This window comes from Somniosus microcephalus, chromosome 12, assembly GCF_052327205.1.
Source record: "Somniosus microcephalus isolate GS21.2 chromosome 12, FLI_Smic_1.0, whole genome shotgun sequence".
NCBI lineage: Eukaryota > Metazoa > Chordata > Chondrichthyes > Squaliformes > Somniosidae > Somniosus > Somniosus microcephalus.
The window spans coordinates 93,935,841-93,953,494 of record NC_140998.1 but is presented as its reverse complement, the minus strand read 5'-3'; the positions used below and the strand labels follow the sequence as shown (position 1 = coordinate 93,953,494).

General features: G+C 36.8%; 1 protein-coding gene across 1 annotated transcript; it reads right to left on the bottom strand.

Annotated features, from left to right (window-relative positions):
• Positions 1–678: 678 nt before the first annotated feature.
• Positions 679–15,170, bottom strand: lrfn5a (leucine rich repeat and fibronectin type III domain containing 5a). Its single transcript, XM_086003305.1, has 3 exons — positions 14,121–15,170; positions 3,919–5,329; positions 679–3,169 (listed from the first exon to the last, which is right to left on the bottom strand). The coding sequence occupies exons 2-3, from the start codon at positions 5,307–5,309 to the stop codon at positions 2,227–2,229; spliced, it is 2,334 nt and encodes a 777-aa protein (XP_085859431.1). The 5' UTR covers positions 5,310–5,329; positions 14,121–15,170; the 3' UTR covers positions 679–2,226.
• Positions 15,171–17,654: the final 2,484 nt, after the last annotated feature.

Sequence of the window (17,654 nt, the reverse complement as noted above, 5' to 3'; positions counted from 1 at the left end):
TATTTTCAAACTGATTTTCAGCCAGTTTTCAGAACAGCTTTTTCAAGTGGAAACCTAGAACACTTCCTGAAAAATATAGGGGAAAAGAAAAACAAATTCTGATTTTTACTATTAATATACAGATTGTCATCTGAATCTTGGCAAGCAAATAGATATGAGCATTATAGTAAGTGGCACGTTCTGGAAAACAGTTGGAATATTAAAAGCTGCTTCCTTCAAACCTGGGTGGGTTTCAATTTCAAAAATAAAATATAACAAGGACACATCTTTTATTTTATTCCTTGAATGCAGTGAATGAATCAATGATTGCACATTTTTGAGATTTTACTTTAGAACGGTCAGCATTCAAAATGTACAGAACAGCTTTATTTATAGTAGAACTGAGATCATCTATACTTCAAACAACAGTTGTTACTCCAAGGGCAAAAGAAAATATACCCAAATACTGATAGGCACAGTGAAAGCAACTACCTTTGAGACAGTCTTCAGATGGTCTTTGTAGACAGCTGGTCTCCTGAGGCATCAAGTTTAAATCATGAATTCATTTTCTGGGCTGGTGGGATCATCTGACATAGCTAATTTCAATACACAAGGGTTCTATAAGAAAGATTTCACTGCACAGCTCAGTCTCTATGTCCAGAAGAGCTTACAAACACAAAAAGTCAGACAGATTACAAACCCATTTAAATATCTAAAGTTTATTTTCAAAGAGCGAAACACATAGAAACAGGTTATACTTTTTATTGAAATGAGTGAATTTGACAGGTCTGGGAAATCTTCCTGATAAAATAAAACCAGGTTCATCGTTACTCTGCTGCAACATATCAGAAAACACTCCTTATAAAATCCATGGATGGATTGACTATCTTAAGTGTTTCTACCAGGTGAGGTCATGATATAATGTGTGCTTCACTGTTTTTACAAATTGCATATGTTAAAAGGAGTCTAAAAATGTTTACCAGATAATAGGAGTGAGCACGACACAAGGTCAAATCCTTCACTAACTGGATCAGTTAGTTGTGGTCTGGGCCGCTTCGGATTTTTGATTTCTTGAAAAATGGATTTTCACGTTCTTTGACAAGAAATACAATCCCACACTTGAGGAAAAACTTGGCACACAGTTTCCACTAACACTATTGAATTTATCCCTGTAGTTAAATGGCTCAGGACTGTGATTGAGTTTGGCTGGGTTTTAGCTCAGATCACACCAGCCCATTAATCTGAAATGCTGTCTATTTTCTCATCTTTACCAGATAAATACTGATTTTAGCAGTTGGGTTCTTCAAACGTCACACTATAGTAATGTGCTTTGTAAAAATGTCTTTCTATTTTAATGCTTGGCCTGGTATTAGATTAAATAAATCTGTTTTTCAGATTCTTGCACATTCTAGTTTATACAGTTTTCTTTGTGTACTTTTTTGTTAGGATAAATTCACCAAAATAGCATTAGAACCAGTTGAAAGCGATTCAGTAGCTGGTCTTAATGCATCTCCTTTGAGTGGCAATATTTTCATTTAATGGCTCCTTTGAGTGGTAGTCAGACTATGAATACTTGATTTAAATGCAAAGATTACATTACCACAACCATTACTTTTTCTGATACAGCACTGGCACCCTTATTATGGAAGTTCAATCATTTTAGATTATTTAGCTGGCAGTATGGAGTATCTCTACCAGTCTTGACTGGGCAACCACAATTTTCAGGCCCTGCCTAATTGCACATATAACAGCTATTCATTGTACTAACACTGGCCGAGTATACTTATTTAATCCTTTATTGTACACAACATAACAACACAGAGTTGTTTTTTTCCTGTACAGCATTTGCCTGAAAACAAAAGGCATTTACCATTGTCACTGAAAAGAAACATACAGCTCAGTTTTTAAAAAATATCAATTTATTAAGTAGTCCATAAATAGGCTTTTTTCTTTAAGATGCAGGAAACCATATTTCCTTAGTCAAAGGCTTCTGTGAAAACTTTTTCACTCATTTATCCCCATACTCCAGAACCAGAAAGCCAACCCTAAAGCAGGATAAGGCACTGGTGCTAATTCGTGCTTTACCTTAATGTCTTTCAGTGCTGCCTACTGATTTCTATCAAAGAATTGCGTGCATGAGCCAGTTCCATTACTACCTTGCTGGAAATGCCATCAAACAGAAAGACAAGCATAGAATTCCCAAATTGTTACAAGGTAGTGTTCCTTCACTGTAACATATTTAAAATGTCACACGGTGCTTTCCATTATCCACTCAGAACTTGAGAAGGTGGCTTTCCCACTATCAGCATCGGAGTTTTCCAACTGTAATAACATCCCATTCATTGACATGCTCCTTTTTGACCACAGGCTGCTAATCTTTTGTGAATGTGTATAACAATGATACTCTGATAAATCTCCATTGAGCGAGTATCTCCGCTTAGCTCTGCTTGTTTCCGTTGGCAGAGTAAGATATTTGATGGACTTGGATTGTGCTCGTCTAAAAGTGGGAGTCTCTTTCAAAGAAATTAGAGCACAAGAGGGCTTCTGTAAAATGGCAGTATTTTCCCTTTTCTTTTTGGGCGACTCGACATTGGTGAAAGCTTCCACTGGTGTTTCGACATTTGACTTTGGACCAGCCTTTCTTTTCAGCTTCTGAGATGCACTAAGACCTGTAGTCCAGTCAGGTGGCATGATGGAGGTAGTGGTAGCACAGTCCTGGCTCACAGCAGAATCTGATGGTTGTGTTTTGTTGTTACTGGGATCTTTATGATACTGTGTGTTCTCTTCATGTCCCATGATGACTTTAGAATTTGAGTGGGGTAACATTCCGCCACACATCTGCAAATGAGCTCCATTTGTCTGAGAGTAGACATTACTGACCTTTGTCATCTTGTGCGGATCATTATTGTTGCACACCCTGTATCTAATCATAAGGATGATAATGAAGACCAACACAGAGGCCACGATAATTCCACCTATTATAATTATCATGGTTCCTCCCAGAAACTGAGACGGCATAAAATGGCAGCGAACGTAATCCTGGTCTGTGGTAAATTGTATGCAGCCGACAACCCTTGTAGCTGTGAGGGAGGTGATGCCATCATCGTAGATCGCCAAGACACATAAGTCATATTGTGTTCCTGCAGCCAAGTTAGTGACAAGGAATGTTTTGCTTGTGGAAGGAATCATTCTGAGGGACAATATGTGGACTCACATTAGTACACCTTTAAACACTTCTTTACTCTTAATTAGCAAAAAGCACTATTTTTGTTACTATAATTGAAAGGTTAAAGTTACATACAGTTGGAGGTGTCTCAAGGCAAATAAGCACACTTAGTTGTGGGCATAACAGTATCTTACTTTATATTGATAGAACCTGCAAAACTCATTGGCAGACCTGTGAATCATATTACCAGAATGCTGATTTTCTTTAAAAAAAGGCATTCTATAATTTGAAGTTGAAAGGGAAATGTTAAAACATGTTCCCAGCCCAAAAAACAATATTTTAATCTACATGAAAACAAACTACAAAGAAAGCAGATCAATTACTGAGGAAGTCACAGTCCAATTGATTTTGGACGTCTTAATCTGAAGTGTCTTTTGCATTTTTTTTTAAGTGTCATCACACAACAACCAACCGTTTGCAGACAGACTTGAACTGTGATGTGCCACATGCACAGAATAAAGTAAGATTATATTACAGGATTAAGGATCAATATGGTATTATAAGTGCTTTACTCTTGCTTATTTATTACCATGCAAAGGAAAACATTGCATTAATAATTGACCATATCCTTACAAAGCTCACATGAAGCTGTAATGTGACAGTGGTTTCACCTCCAGTAATGCACCATAATAAAACACTGCATTAAGAAAATCAATATATGACTAACTGATTAAGTACTAAACTAGGGTACAGAAACAGTTTATAGAGCTTACCTGTAAACAAGCGAGTCATCATAAGAACCATTATACTGAATCTGGAACATACGAATACCAGGGATGTTATGTTGCAAATTAAATTTAATAAGTGCAGATGACGATGATGTTTCAGCAACTGCCACCCTCTTTTCTGGTTTAGCCTTAGTGTCACTAACACTATTACTAGTGTTTGAACCAGATTTAGTGGAAGTAGAAATGTCCGATGAGCCAGGATCAGGTTCATGAATGTGGTTTGTACTGTTGACTAAATGCGGGAGTTTGATTATATGAAGTTCCACCACTGCAGTGGTTTCTCCAGCAGCATTTGAAGCGATGCAGGTGAAATTGCCTGTATCTTTGACAGTAGTTATGAGGATGTCTAAGGTGCCATTATTATATAAGGCTGTCCGCGATGAATTTGAAATGAGCTTGCCTTCAGGTGAACTCCAGTGGATGGAAGGATCTGGGTCCCCAATGGCCTTGCACTTCAGTGTTGCGCGTTGGCCTTCTAAAACTCTCAGCTCATGTGTGTAACGAGTAATGAGCGGTTGATCACAGATGAACTCTTCTTCTGGAATCGACCAAAAGTATCGGCCTGTTAGCTGTGGAGGTGAGGCACAAGTCTCCAAATCATCCTCCCTTGAAAGACGACGCAGCCAGAGCAACTCGCAATTGCAATGCAAGGGATTCCCTCCAAAACTTAATGTAAAACTTGGTGGGTTCAACAGCCCTGTGTAAGCTAGTACCTGAGCTCTAGTGAATAATGGATCAGGTGGGAGCTTCCGCAATTTATTAGATGTCATATCCAATCGAGTCAACTTGTGAAGATGGGAGAAGGTCCCCTCATCAATTTGTTCAATCATGTTATGGTCCATGCTGAATGTATGCAGGTTGACCATCTTCTGAACTGCTTCCCAGGGAATAGATTTTAAATTATTATAGGATACATCCAACTCTTCAAGAGACAACAAAATATAATTAAAAGCTTCAGAGGAAATGTCAATTAGTTGATTGTTATTGACTACTAAATGGTGAAGGTTTGAAAGTCCACTAAATATGTCATTTGAAATCTGGGTTAGTCTGTTGCTGTTCAAATGTAAGGCCCGCAGATTGCGCAGGTCTGCAAATGCTTGTGGTGCAACATAATTTATTGTATTCCTTGACAAGGTAAGGTCAACCAGGCCGGTCATGTTAGCAAAGTCTTTTCTTTTAATGATTGTAATGAAATTATCTCCCAAACGTAGCTCCACTGTCCTTCTGTCAATGTTTGGTGGGACAAAGAGAAGTCCTTTTTTGGCACAAAGAGTTGCAAGGTTTGGAGACAGATTCTGACAGACGCAACGCTTGGGACAGACCTGGGCCTTCACTGTCATGCCAATTAACAGCAGATAAAAAAGCAATTTTTCCATTGTAAATCAGGTTAACTAGCCTGTAAAAGAAACAGAATGTTTAGAAGATAAATGAAGGAATCATTAATCATTCACTCATTATGAATACTTTAGTGCGCTCGTTCTAAAACATTTTCAAAACCGAAGACTATTCCAGGGATTGTTTTGATGCTTCTCAGTGCAAATGTATTGATATTCATTTAAAATATTGAACAGCATGATGATACAATATACTGATGCACCAATACACTAGGTAATGTAACAATAGGAGATAGGTTTGCCCCTGCAATTCTCTATATGGCGGTTTCCCAAACTTGGCTGTGGTAATAGAGAGATGCTAGTCAAAGCTGAATATTTACTCACAGAGGGAAAATTGGAAAGAGAATCACAATGGACTACTTCTGTATACCCCTAATTGCTGGATTGATAACAACTTTTAACAGAAGCTTCAGAGTAGATCACCCATACAGAGTAGATCACCCTTGCAGTCAATTGGTACTGCAAGATGTAAGGAGACCTAAAGGGAAGTTGGGACAAATAAGTGCCTTAAAATGGGGGTGATAATCTAAAAGTTAAAAAAAGTATAGTGCATTGTTAATAACTTAATGCAATATTGATTAGATCTACACATTCAGATTCCATACAGCAGCGAAGCCTATTCAATTATTAACCACACTGCCTGAAAAATAAATGGCAACTGAGAGCTCTGAATGACAAATTTGGGTTCTGTGAATGTAACAAAATGAAAGTTGTTGATAAAAACTAATAGTAAATGGATAATGTGATGTACTCCATTGAGTAATGATTCGCTCTTGTTACAGTTTTTTTTGTTTTATTTATTTTTAAAATACAGTTTAAAAATGAGATGATATTATAGTAAGCAAAATATTAAATACACTAGCAAATTTCCCATAGCATTGCTCATAGTGAGTTTGAAATTTTGTAATAATAAGATTTATCAGCATTGTGGGCGCAGTCGTTGGATCTGGGAGCACTGGGAAAAGGTCTGGGTTTACACTATAGGGGGGATTCTGAGAACACTGCAGCAGGTACTGGGATCTGGAATTACTGGAAGAAGGGTCCTGGCATCTGAGCGTATCAGAGAGGGATGCCCCAGCATCCAGGAGCATTGAGAGTAGATCAATGAGCCCTGGGAATGCAGTCGCGGGTTTTATGAGGGGTTCCAGGATCTGGGAATGGGAGGGAAGTTCTGGGGCCAATTGAACTGGGGAGAGTTCTTAGGAGCTTTTGGGGTAGCAGGTAGGCAGAATTGAGGGTTGCTGGGATTGGGTAATATTGGGGGTAGGATTGTGGGAGGTCCAGAAGATGACACCCAAACTGCCGTTGGCCCCTTTTGGAACATGAGGCCCCAACTCCGCTTCCCTCCCCCACCACCGCCCCCCCCCCCCCATCACTGCTGTCTCACTTCCACCCTTGATTCATCAGCAACCCCCTTTACACCATCAGGCATCTCATCCAACTGCTTTCTCCATCATCAACCTGTTCCTGTTTTTATGTTCTGTCTTAAAGCATTTAGTTCACTGATGAGTTTGTTGATTCATACAACTTTTAACAAACATAAATTTCCATAAAGAAACATAAATTATCTCATAAAACACTCCAATGTGCATTGTTTATGCAATTTCCCAGTTTTTAATTTTAAAAATCACTTACACTCTAAAATGGTTCAGAAGAAGGAAGATTTTTGATTGAGGAAAAGAAATACATTCTCAGTAAACAATCCTTGGTGAGAATCAAAATGGAATAAAAAGGAACCACAGCTGCTTGTAATCACAACTATATTAATCACAGGTGTTGTCTAATTGAGCATTTCATAATAGAAAAGTTGTTCATATTTTTAATGAAATCTGCTTGAAATAAATGTTTGAGAAATCAATTTTCAGTTTGTTTGAAAGTCTTAGAAAGCAAAGGAACTCATAAATCCCCAGAGGATGATTTGAAAAATCCTTCTGCTTCAACCAATAATGTATTCTGCAAAATTCTGCAAACTGTACATGCTCAGAATCCACAGATAGGTATAAAATCTCTATAACTGTAATGAGGTAAAGACTATCCAGTTGAAGTCCTGATTTTTGAGACAGGCTTTTAAAATCTTAATAAAATTATTAAAAGATGCAAAAGATAATTCAATAGGTAAATTTAATCACGTAATTGTGATTTTTCTTTTTTTTGTTTAATTTTCTTTAAAACTATATTTTAGACGTTAAAAAATTCAGTTACTGAGAAAAATGGCAGATTTTTTTCTTCAAAAAGCATCTTAAGTGATTCAATTGGTTCCTAAACAAACCATGATTGTGAAAAATTCATATGTTTAGATAGAGTTTTTTCATTATCAATGTTGATATACGAATTTTCATTATAAATGTTCAAATAAGCAGTTCAATGTCAGATGAAAAGGGTGACTGCAAACCTTGAGACAGGAAGTAAGGTTTGTGGTCAGGAAAGTGCATGCCGTATGCAAGATGTTTAATAATGTATAGATTATAAATGATGTAGCAAATGAGAAATGGCATCACCAATTCACAAAGATTTCTGCTGATTATTTAAAGGAAAAAATGTGTGCATACTAATGTCTGTCAAAAAGCAGAATGTTTATTTTTAGCTATATAATACACTGTATTGCAAAAGACACTGTACATAATTTTACTTGTGTCCTCCATTTCACAGAACTCTTCATTTCTGAATAGAACTGTCATTGATCTGCTGGCAAATTTCTAATCATCGCTCTGAGGTAGAAAATGTTAAATGGAAAGAGTATGACTGGATTTGAAGCCTTAATATATCATTATAAGAACCTCAAATAGTGTAATTAAAAGTATCCAGTTTAACAAATAGTCGCATTCATAGCTGCAGAGGCATTGTAATGATAGTCATTCTAAATTACAAAAGTGTAGGTAAGACACCAACACAATACTGCATTAATATTCATTATACTTAAACACCTTTTCTAGAATTTCAACTGGTAATGTGATTATTTCAAAAATTTTTGAAGCAGTCACAATGCATTCGGAATACCATTGCATGACTGCTCAGTAGCAATGTCAGAGGCAGTTCATCAAGGTTGGAAGTAGCAATGTAAAATGGTAAGTTTATTAATGCTGCAGTGTTAAGATTTTTCATAACCTGCTATATTAAAAAAATCTACCAGCAAATTTGCATCCAGCAGTAATAAGGCTGTCAATTTACAGTGCTCTCTCTGACCCTGCTGAGATGTGTCAAATCACACAGTGCATCAATAAGCAAACAAAATATGATTTACATATTATTTTTGAAACATAATTGAATCAAACTAATGAGCTTGCAGAAAGATAGAACTAAGGAAAACAATTGACAAAAAGTCTCAGTCCTGTTCCTAACAATTCTTATGAATTTAACTGCAGTCCAAATCTTTTTATTAAGCTCCCTGTCCTATTGTAGTGTTGCATACTTATTATTACTTAAATAAGGATCGGGCCTTTAAAGTAGGTTATTATAATATAAAAGACAATTACTAAATTAAATTCAAGATCAATCAGATTCAGAATCAGATTTGGTTTATGATCAATTAAATTCATAATTATCTAAATGTGCACTCGTTGCTGACTAGTGATGCCATCGACTTACTGCTGTGGTATGAATAACAGCTCAGATATGATTCTAAGCATTCATCACAGATACATTTTGTGTGATTCTTCCAATGTCATGATCTACTGATTTGCCACAAACATTAGGGCTGCAGCTCCATATTTTTAGAATTAATTTTCATCCATACAATTGTTGAATAAATTACATTTATTCCTCGGGATAGCTGCTTGCTAAAGTTATTTTACAGAGTTTGAAATTCCCTATGATAATGTATGTGGCTAAATGGTAGATTGATATGATAGATTAAATTACCCTGGTAAAAATTGATTCAGGTGAGAAGATATGGAATCACTCTATCAAATATGTTATCACTATATGTAAGCTTCCGTCCAGTCCATAACAGTTCTGTTTGGAGATTCTCACTGAAATGCTATGCACTCTGCTTATCTGAAATATTGTGGTTTTGCTTCCTTCTGCTTGTGAATATGAAAATGAACATTCACAACATAGTTATTTAAATGGACCGTGATTTTCCAACCTGAATTACTCAGAGTCAAATTCAGACATCCATGAAGGAATTTAAAATGGTTCAATTCAGGGATATTTAGGTTTTGTTTTGGCTTTCACTCCTAGAAAACCCTCTTTATAATGTTGCTTTCTGACTTTGAATCAATCTGAAATGGAAAAAGATGGCCAAATTTGGATGATTTAGATTCAGAGTTTTCTAATCTTATAAGCAAATGGTGACAAACATGCAGTGAGACATGTTATCAGTTCTTAAATAACAACAGAAAATGAGTTCTTATTTGTTCTGTCTATGTGCATGACCAATTGGCAGTTGCTGGTCAAAATTTAGTGCTGCTCAATTTTTCTAAGATCTCGGGTACCAATGTCTGGCAGTTGTTTAAATAAATATATGGTTGCTTTTGTTTGCTCTTTGATACATCTAATTTAGATTTCCATTAAGGTCAATGCCTATCACTAGAGATCAACATTTTTGGTGATCTTAATTTAAATGGATCCAAATCCTCACCTTTCACTGAAGTTTCATTTTGGAGGGATATAACACACAGAATTTCATTACCGTCTATTTTTAAAAGCTCAAACACAGAAAAATAAAAAAGTAACAAATAGTAACTAAAATGGTTAATTCATTAAAATTCACTGCCATCTGAAAGTTTATATGGCTTAAAAGAGTTGTATTGTTTAGCAAGATAATTTCACAAGATGAAAAATCCACAAAAGCAAATCAGAGCTCCAATATGGTGGTGGTAATAGAATTTTGCATAATTCTTGGAATAACTTGCATTTCTTTGCTAAAGTTTCAAAGCTGTTTATTTCAAATATTTTATTATTATAAATTCTATAACCACCAGCATATTGGATATTGATGATTGTCTTTACCACCCACACCACCCCAACACACCTTTTGAAGTGGCAGAATGTTAAAAGCTACTGACATATGACTTTTAGGTCAGATGTGAATTGCATTGACAATTGCCTCATGAGTGGCACTATGCAAGCTATGTTGTAGGCCCAAGATTGTGGGAGATTAAATCCAGTTTCACTTCAGATTGTCTTTTCTCATTTGTTGAATTGAAATTGAGGCTATAGCCAATCAAAACAGTTGGTAGTTCAGTGAGAATGAGGAAACTCCAATTTATTTACCACCTATTTTCCATATGATGGTGAAAAATAATCCATATCAGATATTTTATGTGTAATTTAGAATTGCCATGAGTAGTTTAAACATATGTACATTAAAAAGTATTAGGACATTGGAAAAGTTCAATGAATATATTGCAGAAAGCTTCCATTATCAGGGTTAATATTTCCCAGGCAATTGGAACTTTCTGGAGATTATTTAAGAGATTGTCCCTGAATCAGCTTCAAGGCAAAAGAGGAATTGACTGACTAAGTGACAGTAGTGATAGAAGAAAAAGGAAGAAAATATAAAGAGATGGAATATATTTACTACAATAATGATATTTATAAAAAGGAACAAAAAAAATGACAATTAAAAAATGTAAAATCAAAATGGAGAAAAACTGTAAAAAAAATCCCAAAGAAACCATGGAAAATAGAAAACAAGATGTAGAGAGAGGTCGAGAGGAAAGGGGAGTAATAGGAAGGAAAAATAAAAGGAAAAGAGGATTTATAAAACAATAAATCCTTTGAAAAATAAATAAGTGAGGGCAAAATGCAGAAAAAAAGTTACAAATTTCAAAGAGAAAGCAACTGACAGAAATGAAAATGAATGAATGTGAATTAGTTTGTAGTTACGGTCAAATTGTCTCTTTAGGAATATGGGCACTGAGCCTTAGAGGCTATTGATAATGCTGGCCATTTGAGACTTTCATAGTAACATGATATATACATCACTAAGACCCTATGATAGCACTGCACCAGTCTTCCTAAATTCCAGTGACCTGCATGCAGTTGCCAACTGGCTGCGTATCTGCATACAAAAGCTTACCCTATTTATAACTGCTAAGCAGGTTTGTCTCTCACCTAACATTTTAATTAAGATCAAGTTCCTTCAAGTTCTGGCTTGATGCTGATTTGTATCAATGTACCATGGTGTTCTGGTGTGAAAAGAAGAATGGATCTCAAATGGACTGGGAAAAATTGGTGAAATGGCCATGCAGACATCAAAAGGTCAGTACAATTGCTTTCTAGTGCACTGACCTATTGTCTTAAAATGACTCATGCTATAGTAACTTTACAGAAATCCGTTGAGTAATTGTGCAGACAGGAGGACGCAGATTAATTGTAGCACTGTCTCTCCATTTTTGAATGCAGACTGCAAATTTTTTTTATAGGCAATTGTTTGTGTTAGCTGTTTGTGAAGTGACAGAATAAATTTGTGACACTACAAGTCTGTAAATATTACACCCGTAGGTTACTAATTTTTGTAGAGATTTATTTTCCGATAACATCTTAAGCTTCCTACTGCACTAAATAAAAAACAAAAAAAGCACCAGAGAGATGAGTGCAGCTGATACATTCCATTCACTTACCACTTATGCTGGAAATGTGGTAATCTAGACTGTCAGCATACATCATTTTACTCAATGGCAGAGCTTGCTTTTAAATAGCATTAGCCACAGAAATACCATAAAGATAATTTTTAATTGAAAAAACATAACAAGGCCTAACAGTATTCAAAAGATCATAACTGTAAAGGACACCGGCTAGTTCAAACTGATGCATATTCATTGACTAGTGAATCTGTGGTCATGGCGAGATAATCTGACAATTTGGATTGAATAATATCAAGATTAGTTTTGTTGCACTTTCCACTGATACTGATGTTGTCCCTTTTGGATTCATTAACACGAGTAAGCTGCAAAAGTATTGCCAGTCTGGGCACTGATGTCCAATAGAATAGATAAACTGTCACCTTTGAAGTTTCCTGCAGTAATAGTCTTGTCTCATTCTAGCCTCTTGAGTTATTCAGCTGACAGGGGTGTAACTGTCTTTTTCAATTGCAGAAGAGGAGGACTAACCTGAATTCTAGCACCACCAGGCAGCAAAGTCCAAGCTGCAGTTAGGCTGCAAATTGATTCTTTCATACAATATTTTGAAATGCAGCCATTAACTATTGCTATAAACTTAACCAACTGTTCAAGATTACATTTGAATGAGAACTATTTTTGTCTGTTTTGTAGGCTGGAAAATATTTCTCTTATCATCTCACTTTTTTTGCTAGAAAAGAGCGTTTAAAAAAAAATGAACTGCATCTACACAATGTTGGTCTGTTGGTGCCAAATGAGCATTAGAGCTTTGAATAATTCAGATGCTACAATATGACATTTAACATTTATGAGGCCGGTCTGGAAGCAATTGATCTTGTTAACCTCTGCAAGCATTGCTGGACCATATTAGTGAAGATCATAAACTGGCACACAGAAGAAGAGGTAAATTAACACCATAACTTCTCTGAAAAACCACCACTACCTTGGGCATGTTAAAACCCCACTGGTCTAAGCAATCAGCAATTAGGTAATGCACACCATTGAAAAAAAACCGTACATCAGAAATGACGGGGGTTTGGTTAGCAAACCGAATAGGAATGTTCCTTTGACATAAAGATGCACATTGAATATTTCTCCCTATAAATATTGTGTTTTTTTTAAATGAGAATAATTATTAATTCACAAGAGACTTGCGTGATGGAAGACAACATCATTATCGGAAAACTCTTGCTTAAAACCCTTACAGCACACATTCAGACGAGAAAACGGCACATTCATAATCATGGTGGTTTTAAAATAAAAGAAACTTCAATCATGCTTTAAATCGAAATGCCAATCCTTTCTCTTGTCTTTTTACCCCCGTCACTGGAACCTAGGATAGCACACAAATATATTATTCGGGCTGTCTTTGTATGTAACTGTAGCAGTCGCGTGCCCCAAATAACACCGGACCTCAGCAGAATTGCACTACGGTAAACGACAGCTCTTTTTCCCCCCTCGTTGCTCCAGAGGGAAGATGTCCACGGGACTCTTACCTTCGGCTACTGTAATGTAATGGCACTGCAGATTTAGTTTTTTGCAGCTTTGAAAATAAGATTGTTTTCCTCTGGTATAGTTTCTCTTCTTCAACATCATTCACTGATTACTTTCAATCTCTAGTCAGGCCAGTTGCTGTCACCAACTCAGGGGAAAAGGAGTAACTATTAGTTTAATAAATTGGGTCGATTTACATAGGCGTTTTTAAAAAACAACAAAGGGCAGGCAGCAGGGCATCTCTGCATTGTTTAACAGGAGCATGTTTGCAAATATTCTTCAGTGAAAAGAACCAGTAAAAGCTGATCTGTCGAGCATAGCGTTTCAATTAAATTTCCCCCTAGCAGCCTGCAGACGAAAATCCATTTGACTTCAAGGTGCCAAATGTAGTTCTAACATGTTTTTAAAGCAGCAGATGCACTTGGAAAACACGCTGCACCGTATATAGTCAACGCACTCGATCCGACACCCTAAAGGCTGCACTGACCTTGTAACGTACCTGTATCAAGTTAAAAACCTTTAAGCTATTGCTTACGGCGTTGCTTCCCTTGCAATGCAGCATGAACACCTTGAACAGCACACGATGGCCAGTAGGCAGTGAACACCATGCAATGCAACAAAAACAAACACCACTCGCTGCTAAATGAACCCTCAATACGCTACAGATTGCACTGAGTGAAGAAAAAACATCTTAAATGAAAACAGATAGGACAAAATGCTGAAAACGCAGAGTTACCTTTAAGGACGAACATCAGCCCTGCCCAGTTAGCTAAGGATCAGGGTAACTGTGTCTTCTCACTCATCATCTCTTTCCCATTTCCTCAAGTCACTGTTAAAATATATATTGCACGGTGCACTGTTTTCTGTAGCGATGTGCTCCAAAAGAGCCATTTTTCAAAGCAGCCAAATCAAAAGACAAGAGCAGAATGCCATCCGTGTGCAGAGAACGCCTTCAATTCAGAGATTTACATATATCCTCACAGTTAAACTTCAAAATACACATTTTCCAGGGCGCCGCGAACAGCGGAGACATGCTCCCTCCGTCCATTCAGCGCCGATGTGGCAATCCTGCTGTGTACAGGGGAGCCGAGAGCAGCTTTCCTCTGCATCAAGCAAGCTGCTCTATTAGCTGAGCAAACGTCTCTGCAGTGAGAGCGATCAAGTGGCTGAGATGGGAAAGTCAGATCAAATCTCAGCAGGCAGAATTGCACCGATGCACCTAGCACTTCCCCCAGCGCAGCCTCCACGCTGAGTTAATCCTCAGAGTGATCGAGTGCCACATTATCTGCCCCTCTGCCTCACGTACGGACGGACTTCAGAAAGCTCTCGACCACTTTCGCTTTGTAAGAAGGACCGTTGACCAACAACTTCGTGCTAAATCAATGTCATTCTGATTGTCTGTAAACAAAACAATACAAGCCTTGGAGACACGTACACCAAGTCACTCCTGTGCTCTCAAAGAGGTAGAGACAAGGGTTTGCAACGCTGATGGTGGCATCTCATCAAGTTTGCTGCAAGGGTGGGTTCGTTCTTGAGCAGAGAGCAAAACCCCTGTTTACAGCGTTAGCTGGGAAATGGTCAGGAGGCGGAGGGACTAGAGGAGGGATCGTTCAGGCTGCTTCTGTCTGCTGACTGCCACTCAGAGAAACTTCTTAAGAAGTGCTGTCAAGATTAGTTTCTGGAGAAAAAAAATAGGATATTGCGGTACGGAAAAGAGACGCTAAGAACAAGTCCTGGGGAGTGTCCTACAATAAAAGGTCACGAATGCAAATGGGCAAACCTCCCTCCTGAGATACGACAGGAAAGGAATTCTGCAGAGAGCCCTTGAAAGATTTCAGACTGTCTGGGTGGCACAGGAACATGACCCTGTGGCAAAAGGTGTCTTCTTTAATTAACTGAAGAAGCTGGGCTTTGGAATAATCCTATCCTCGCTGGGTGTTTTCTATTTCATTGAACAATTTGACAGTCTAAGCACATTTGAAGGCCAGATTGAATGAACACTCCTGCTTTACTATTGAAAATATATTGGTTCTACATATAGTTAAAAGGAACAACATACTGAAAGAAGATAGAAGAGATCATATGCTGCTTTCCACATCCATAACACTCTTTGTGAAGTCACTTGAACAACCTTCAGTTTCAACAGAGAGCAACAAGGAAGAGTTGGCCTCAAAGTCTAGAGCTGGTTTTGTCATAATGCTTACTGAAGAGGATCTATGTATTAATATAATAACTTGCTTTTCTTCTTCCTGGGCCCTGCATAAATGCAATATCATATGCTTTCTGATTGAGAAAGCAATACTTTCAGACGTGGCCTAATTTTTAAATCCCTTGTCTCCGTCATTTGGAGATTAATTAGGATTACCTGAAAGGCTAATTTGTCTCTGTTAACAGACATGGGCATAGGATATTAGGTCATTCTAATTTTGGCTCACTATTGTTTTAATACTTGGAAATAGTGCTGAAATATTAGTCTTGGATTTAATTATTTTGTATGGTATTTTTCTATGGACCATATACTTTTCATTTTCTCATTTGAATTGCTCTGCAATATGCCTCAGATTTATTATTAGTATATGAGTGTTTCAATGTGAGAAACATGTTTTACAGTTACAACCTGACGAACCGCTCTTTTTATTATGTGAATAAAATCATGCTTAGTATCCAAATGACATGGAACATCTGATGAGCAGAACCATTTGCTCCGTGCTTCAACACTCCTTCAGTCAACTGTATTAACACGTATTCAGTTCTTTGCTGACTCCGCAAGAAGCCTCTTTGCTTCTTCATTTACTTTGCTTTTAAAAATAGCTTGCTGATATGTACTACCATATAAATGTTTAATCTACTAGTTCTGTAAATTGCTAGTATCTCTTTAGAAGAACTGGCTATTATATTGCAATGTAACAAAACACTTATGTATAAATATATACGTGCTAAGATGCAGCATGTGCTTTATGTTAGCATCATATAAACAAAGCAAGACCATTTATGTTGCATACATAACTGTTAATTCATTACTTTAAAACATTTCATTTATTTTCTGCACTATGCCTTTGTAGTATCTTGCATTGTTGGCCTGGATCTTGTAGACCAAAAAGAAGCCTACATTCAGATTAAAATGACATAATTCCAGGTGCCCAAACGTTTACTATTGGTAATAACTCATACCTATGACAATTAATACATGTATGAATAGATCTGATTTTACATAAAGTAGAGCAATTGTCAAAGTGATGCCTTACAAATAGGGACAGTCATACAACCAGAATGATTTTGTTTTCAATAGTAAATATTCAAATGATCATCAGCAAAATCTTATATTTCTAGTCTCTTGAGTGTTTTTGTTTTTATTAATGTTCATTTGCAAAGAATAATGTACTTTATATAGAACTGAAATGTTATACTTCCTGCAATGATTATATATTTATATTACTGAAGGATAATAAGTGTTGGGAACAAAGGGTGAAAAATGGAAAATAAAATAAATAATTTCAGGTTAAGTAGCCTGAAACCCACCTTGGGGCATTTTTCACAACAGACATTGTGTACAATAAGACCCTGAAAACTGCATTCTCTAACTGGTAAGATGGGGGAGCTGTTGTATCATATTAAAACACTTCGGGAGTTCTATACTGCAGGAAAAAAATGACATGTTGTCTTACCTCAAATGTAATTTTCTGATACAGGGGTGATTGAGGGAAATTATTACATAGGTTTTCAATATAAGAACTATAAGCCATTCAACTGCTGATACCAGTAAATATTACATATTGTTCGTATCCATTACAGTGTTGGCTATTAAGCAGTTGGCCTTCTACTGGACCTCAGAAAATTAAGTGGGTGATATAATTTGCTTTGTTTTGCTACTCAATTAATATTTCTTCATTCGAGGGATGCCATTTGGTCTCTGTGAATATTGCAACCTTCCTGTCACTTCCCACTACATCCTGCACCTTAAAGAAACACACTAGCAAATGCTGATAGTGAACGGTATTTTGTTGACCCGTTAATCAGTCCTACAGAAAGATTTATAAATGAATGAATAATTGAATGAGTAAATAAATATTTGTGTTCTTCCACCAAACCCATTGCTACTGTTTCCTTTAGAAACATTCTACATTGTCGTGTATGTCCCATTTTATAGGTCCCCCTACTGCAGCCCTTCCGATAATGTCTCCTTTAGCTGCGAGGCAGGAATTCTGGGCTGTACAGTTCTATACTATTATCTATAATTTAATCCAATCAGCTGATAGAAGATCCACTTCTC

Coding starts and splice junctions, on each gene's coding strand:
- lrfn5a (XM_086003305.1), bottom strand. CDS start 5,309: ATGGAAAAATTGCTTTTTTATCTGCTGTTAATTGGCATGACAGTGAAG. Junction 3,170..3,918: donor GATGACTCGCTTGTTTACAG/GTAAGCTCTATA, acceptor ATTGTCCCTCAG/AATGATTCCTTCCACAAGCA.